The sequence below is a fragment of the Drosophila kikkawai genome, chromosome 3R (assembly GCF_030179895.1).
Source record: "Drosophila kikkawai strain 14028-0561.14 chromosome 3R, DkikHiC1v2, whole genome shotgun sequence".
NCBI lineage: Eukaryota > Metazoa > Arthropoda > Insecta > Diptera > Drosophilidae > Drosophila > Drosophila kikkawai.
The window spans coordinates 10721395-10728275 of record NC_091731.1 but is presented as its reverse complement, the minus strand read 5'-3'; the positions used below and the strand labels follow the sequence as shown (position 1 = coordinate 10728275).

The following is a 6881-nucleotide window of genomic DNA, read 5'->3' as shown; positions in this document are numbered from 1 at the left end:
ATATAAACCCAAGCCACTGCCGGTGGCTGCAACCAGTTGAGCCGAGCTGCAACCATGTGGCAGTTGGCACTGGCACTTGGCCTAATCCAGCAGCTCAGCCTGGCCATCGTTGTGGAGCGCAACATGTTCGCCTACTACAAGGTGCCGGCTGCCCAGCTGCTCTACGCCCAGGAGTCCCACTCCGACTCCGACTCCAGCTTCGACATCGATGCAGACTTCACCTCCAGGGAGCTTATCAACCACGAAGCCAGAGATCTCTACTATGTGCTACAGTGCCCGCCAAAGCTGGAAGATGCGATCCCAAAGCCGCGGGACATGCAAACCTGCAGCGTGGTGGACGAGTATCGAGGCATGTTTCATAAAAAGCCGCCGAAGCCCAAAAAGCGCCTGCACATGGTTCCGTTTCGGATCGTGCTGCGTCCCCTGGGACCACCGGCCATGAGGCGCAACCTGAAACGTCGCAAACGTCAGCATAAGGGCGTTCCGAAAGCTCCCAGCGACAGGATGGTAACTGCTGAGCAGGAGGACGAGGTGGAGGCCTCTAGTCCGCTGCAGCATCTGGGACGCCCCCATGCCCGCCAAAAGCTACTGAAGCTGGCAGCCGACCATAGCCAGTTTAAGCGCGGAAACAGCTCCAAGGGCTACCAGCATATGTACCATCGGGACGAGACCTACAACGACCACATTTTCTACGACGAGCTCCATGCCGACGGAGAGTTCCACAACTATGGAAAAGAGAAATCCAAATAATCCAAAATGGACTTGGACTGGTTTGGTACTCAACAGTGAGATTCCTGACACAAAAGTTAATAATTAATTAAAGTTCTTGAAAGAGAGAATGCGTTTGTCTTTAAATTATTTAAAAATAATGAATAGTTTGTTTGATTATCAGCGGGTTTTGGCTCTAATCCTTTTGTATCCAAATCAAAAGTCATCCGTACCTAAAGATATAAACCCAAGCCACTGCCGGTGGCTGCAACCAGTTGAGCCGAGCTGTTCCTTAAATTTTATTGTAAATTATTTGTTCTGGCTGCAAGTATAGCTCATTTCAAGCTAGTCTGCAGTTCGTTGATCGGGCTGTTTTCAGGTATTTTGAGCAAATTTCAACAAATGTCACGGTCGACAGAGGCCGGTAATAAGTCAAAAAATGTGCAGCGGACTTGCTCAGGGTCGCACCTCCAGGCTGAATGTGCGCCTTGCTGCTGCTCCTGATCTCGGCTCTAATTTATGCGGGCCGGTGGAGCTGTGAACTCGTGTATGACGATCGGGGTGTCTGTATTTTTTAACCATTTTTATCTTTCCTTTTTTCCATTTAAGTTTGAGTACTGTGAGTGGTGGTACAGCGCCTGCAGCTGCCCAGTTGGCACGCGTTGCTGGCCTCCCCTGAATCCCCAGGAGACCTTCGGCTGCTTCATGGTCGGCGGAGTGACTACCTCCACCTTCTCGCAGGCGGATGTCAATGCCAGATTTTAAATAAATTTAAATGGTTTTCGCAGATATAGCGAGCTGATCTTGGGCACGTACTGCAGGAAAGTAATAAAAAATAATTAAAATTTTAAAAATGTTTGTCTTTTTTATGTTTATATCAACCTTGAGCTTCATATCGCCATGCTTAAAGTGGTAAGCTCTCACTCGGAACTCTAATCCGAGTTCGTACTGGCGCAGGTGAGCCTTCTGCACCGGCTCTTTGTTGAGAGTTTCTCGAGTCATCTAAATTTTGGTATTGCAATCAATGTTGAACTGAATTTTCTCCAAGAATACTTACTGCTGGTAAATGTTAGGATTCCACAATCGTTCTCGGAGTCGTCGTATAACCGCGATTCGCACTATAATCAATAGCTTTTCTTCAGAATTAATGGATGGCTTAGGACCTGCTTGAGGGTGATGCGCTCATGTGGTAGTTTCTTCAGCAACTTTTTTTATCGTCTTGCGCCTCAAAGGACAAAGAGGCGAAGTTGTTCCTTGGAATCCTTAACACGAACAGAAACTCAAAGCAATTAGTAAATAGAAAATGATGCGAGGAAAATACTACTGGCATGCATAATAAGCGGATTAAGATTAAAGTTGTTAGTGAAGCAAAAGTAATGGTATTAAGGTATACAAGAATGTAATTTTACCATGCTGCTAGGATTGGATGAGAGGGTAAGTTAATTAACAGGAGTATTATGGTATAAGTATAAGCAAAAGTATAGGTAAAAGTATAAGTATATACATTATACATTATCAATAAATCTCAATAAATTATGCAAAATTGATTCTTCTATTAATAAAATCCCAATAAATTATGCAAAATTGATTCTTCTATTAATAAAATCCCAATAAAGTTTTCAAAATTGATATCATTATCAATAAATCTCAATAAAGTACCAAAAATTGATATCATTATCAATAAATCTCAATAAAGTTTTCAAAATTGATATCATTATCAATAAATCTCAATAAAGTACTAAAAATTGATGTCATTATCAATAAATCTCAATAAATTATGCAAAATTGATATCATTATCAATAAATCTCAATAAAGTACTAAAAATTGATGTCATTATCAATAAATCTCAATAAATTATGCAAAATTGATATCATTATCAATAAATCTCAATAAAGTACTAAAAATTGATATCATTATCAATAAATCTCAATAAATTATGCAAAATTGATATCATTATCAATAAATCTCAATAAAGTACTAAAAATTGATATCATTATCAATAAATCTCAATAAATTATGCAAAATTGATATCATTATCAATAAATCTCAATAAAGTACTAAAAATTGATGTCATTATCAATAAATCTCAATAAATTATGCAAAATTGATATCATTATCAATAAATCTCAATAGATTGACCGTACTATAAAAAGCTTAGAAGTTAGAAGCAGAAGTTTCTATAATGATTCTTAAGTCGAAAATCTATTTATACATAATGGAAATCAAAATGAAATCTATAATATTTTAATATTCTCCAATAAAAACCACAATATTATTTACGTTATTTACTTATCCCCCCAAAAAATAAAATAGCTACCTGACTCGTCATCAGATGATTCACTCTCGGAGCTTTCGTTGCGCTTAGTCGGTGTCGGGGCCTCCAGCGAGAGGCGAGGTGCCACAGGTCGCTCCTTCCTTGCCTGGTTCAGTGCACTGCAAAAGGCACACCGGAATGAAGCGTACTCGTACTCCTCCTTGGGCAGCATTCCTATAAAAAATATAAAAAAAAATAACAATTAGATATCATATACACAATTAACATAATTCTAAACCTGTAACAAATAGAATTTATTTTTGTATATAAGTATAAAATCTGTCATTAACCCTGAATGTCGTTGATTTCAAGAATTGCAAATAATTCTTTCCAATTGGCATTGTCTGCATGGTAAACATCTGCTCGGCCAGCATTCGACAGCCAAAAAAAAACAAAACAAAAGCGAAAGTCTAATCGGTTCTCATGCTTCCTCTCGAACTCATCTCAATAAATTCTTTTATACCGATCATAACGCACCATTGTGGGCAAAACACTCCTTGCAAATCGTTTCTGTCGCGCACGATAAAGTCCACGATGCCATCCATGGCGCTGCGCTAGCTCTTGCACGGCGCGCATTGGCGGCGTTGCTGACGTCACCGCCTGTGAATGCGAGCTGATGACGCTGCGGTTCAGGCTGGTGCTACTAATGTTATTGTTGTTCCGATAGACGGAATGGAAATTAAATATTCATTATCATCACTAAAGATTGTCTTACCTTATAGGTCTCCTTGTAAATGACCTGCTCCAATAGGACGCGCTTCTTCTCCTTAAGCTTTGCCAGCTTATCGCCATTTTTGTTCAGCTTGCGCTGAAAGTTCCACGTAAACAGGCGTCGCAGCAAGATGATACTGCAATATCCGGGCGATAAATTCGTGCATAAATATATTGACTCTTGCAGAGGTGAGGTGGCTTCAAGTACTCACAATATGGAAACAGGAGCAGCGGCACCAGAGAGGAGTCATCGCTGCTGAGCATGCGCAGCCCGCTGCAGCTTCTGATGAAGCTCCTCTCAAGGATTAATTTCAGTTTATTTTTGGCACTTTAAAACTTATGCACGGCCGCCATTGGGCTTTTCGGCGGAAATAGAGTTGTAATCAGTGTTGCCAGATGAAAATTGGGCTCTCCCCCTAAAAAATCCCAAGAAGTTGAAATTTCCCCCTAAAAAATCCAGTTTTCACCCCAAATTTAAAAAATCAGTTAATTTCATAAATATAAGGAAGAAACATATATATGCATCGATAACATTTTCTGAAAACTCGGCATGGAAACCTTTTTGTTTACAAAAAGTTTCAAAAGTTGTTGAAATTGTTGGGTAGATCATAAATTCTACAATGTTTTTTCAAAACATAGTATTAATACAAGTTTAAAAAAGCCCCTAAACTTTCACCCTAAAAATTCTTCCCCCCTAAAATTCCCCCTAGTACATCAAAAAACTCCTAAATCTAGATGGAAAACCCCTAGCCTTGGAACTCTGATTGTAATATCGAGGTATCAATTTAACGATAGTTTTTTATCACGGGGCTATTTTTATATCACTGCCAAAAGAGAGAGTCTGTCTTCGCAAAGATTTGCTTGGATAGAATATTGTTGTTAATTACTTAGTCAAAACATACAGCAAAATTTTTTTGTTTTCGTTTTTGAAAACGAGAAATGGTGCTCCGGTAGTCCAAAACGAAAGATTTTTTCGATTTGAAAAACGGGCAGCTTTTTCTGGCCGGAATGAAAAGTAAATGGCTATTTTATATGAAATCATATCTTATTTACAAAAGGAAAAAAACTGTTTACTCAGTGGTCTATTGATGTTTATTCCACACCACCACAAGATCATTCTGGCAGGTAGTTATTTTATAAAAAATTTGACACCAAAATTTTTGCCGTGTTCACAAAGTTTTCTCGTTTTGGCGATAGGTCGATTAGTCCATCGCAAAAAGTTATTGCCAAGGATGCCATATTGTTGGTGGAACAAAACAGCCAGTTAAAAATACTTAAAAAATATAAATTAATACATTAATAACTTTAAAGGAGCGCAAAAATTGTTGTTTATATTTAATGCTATTTAATGTAATTACTTAAATGGTCCAAATTAACAAAATAATTATTTGAGACCACCGGAAATAAAACTGTGAAAAGTGTGGCAGCATCTTAGATGCCTAGATTTGCGTAATTCTACCATTTTTTGCCTTTTTCTGGCTTAGAAAAAGGGCAATTGTAAATATAATAGGCAGTACTTTACGTTGTTTGCTTATTACCAAAAACACAAGTTAGCTGCTTGAGCAGTGAGAAACGATGATAAAACGAAACATTCCGATAGCAGAAATTTGCCGAAAACCGAAGCAGCTAAAAACAAAAACGGTTCGTTTTCGCCCAAAACTAATTCGAAAAAATTTTTCGATTACCGGAGCAGGCCTGTATAACCAATTTCTTCTTCTCCTTGGCCGCTATCGTTGAGCGCACTGTGTGCTCCACTTGAGGGATGGGATCCATGCCCTGATCCTATTTAAAAAATGATCATATTTACAAAATAATTCTTGTGTCTGTTTATTGGATTCGATGTTTTTATTCCGTAATCCAGAAGATCGCCTTGGAAAACCTTCTGGCTCAGGATTTGTTCAGCGATTGAAACGAACTCGGTACTTCCTCAACACATCCAAGATCCTGGCACAGCTGTCATCAAAGGAACCAATCTGAAAAGTATTGCAATTTATAGAGTTTCTTATGGTAGGATGATCACCCATCAAAACCCGAAATTAAAAAAAATTTAGTTGGAAATAGATATTAAAAATGTATCTGAAACGTATCGTAAAAAGACCGCAAGCGGTCCTTTTTTGGGTATCGTCGAGGAGCTGCAGACGGTACTTTTTCCGGTATCGCCACAGGTCCACTAACGGTACTCTTTCGGGTATTGTAAAGGGGCTGCTATCGGTACTTTTTCCGGTCTCGCAACAGCGTCCGCAAGCGCTATTATTTCGTGCTCCGAAAATGAGAGGTTTTGCTGCCACAAACCCCAGGACATGTAATTTACTTTGTTATCGTTCTTGAGTCTAAAATCGGACGTTTTGTCCGCCTGTGGTCCACAAAACTTCAGATTTTAATATTTTTTACGAAGTTTTTGTCTGCTGGGCAAATACGGGTTTAATGAAGAAATTTGTAATTGAAAAATGTATTAGCCAGCTCATTGACAGTATGGTCGCACAATGAGAATTTTATTTTTATATCATTTCGCTGGTTTTTGAACTAAAAAAATTTTAGAGCATTAGGAAAATAATATGTTTTGTGGTGGCAAGGTTCTTGCGCTGTAAAATTAATTAAAATTTTTTTTTTGGTAATAATTATAAAAATTTTAAGCATTATAGGTTAAAAACATAAATTTAAAGGATTCCGCATTTATTTATGCATTAATACTTCGACGAGGAATTCATAAATTCATAATAATACGCCGCGAATGGCGGCCGTTTTTTTTACGACGATTATTTGGCATGTTTGCAAAAGTTTGGGACTTTCCGAGTATGACCATGACGTTTGTAGCTCGCTGCATCTTCTGTCGTTTGTAGATGTCGACGCATTTTCGCGAAAGTATCGTATGTCGAAAAATTCTATTTTACAGGAGAAGCTTTTTTGTGCTTTAATCTCTTAGGAAGCACTATAGAAAAGACAAAATTAAAACTTAATTTTTATCGGAACTATAGGGTTTTCAGTTATAATATTTCACAGGGTAGTGAGACATTAGGTTCCTAACAATTTTGCATTAAAATCTCAATTTCGAAAAAAAGCGACATACGATACTTTCGCGAAAATGCGTCGATGTGCTCGCACTCTGCACTCGGCGGTAAAAGTGAAAAGACGTGGTTTCTCTAAGAT

At 38.4% G+C, this 6881-nt stretch overlaps 2 protein-coding genes across 3 annotated transcripts; one reads left to right on the top strand and one right to left on the bottom strand.

Moving 5' to 3' along the window:
• The first annotated feature begins 5 nt into the window (after positions 1 to 5).
• On the top strand, positions 6 to 750 carry LOC108084809 (uncharacterized). Its single transcript, XM_017181169.2, has one exon. It carries the CDS (start codon positions 55 to 57, stop codon positions 748 to 750), a length of 696 nt encoding a protein of 231 aa, XP_017036658.1. The 5' UTR covers positions 6 to 54.
• Positions 751 to 852: 102 nt separating this feature from the next.
• On the bottom strand, positions 853 to 4107 carry LOC108084824 (endoplasmic reticulum junction formation protein lunapark-B-like). 2 transcript variants are annotated; one of them, XM_070287384.1, is made up of 6 exons: positions 3947 to 4107; positions 3739 to 3871; positions 3027 to 3197; positions 1766 to 1970; positions 1591 to 1710; positions 857 to 1523 (listed from the first exon to the last, which is right to left on the bottom strand). In XM_070287384.1, the coding sequence occupies exons 3-4, from the start codon at positions 3193 to 3195 to the stop codon at positions 1891 to 1893; spliced, it is 249 nt and encodes an 82-aa protein (XP_070143485.1). In that variant the 5' UTR covers positions 3196 to 3197; positions 3739 to 3871; positions 3947 to 4107; the 3' UTR covers positions 857 to 1523; positions 1591 to 1710; positions 1766 to 1890. The 2 variants fall into 2 exon arrangements, with proteins under 2 accessions (XP_070143484.1, XP_070143485.1); XM_070287383.1 differs by lacking the exons at positions 3739 to 3871; positions 3947 to 4107 and adding an exon at positions 3501 to 3647 and having other exon boundaries at positions 853 to 1523.
• Between the last annotated feature and the right edge of the window lie 2774 nt (positions 4108 to 6881).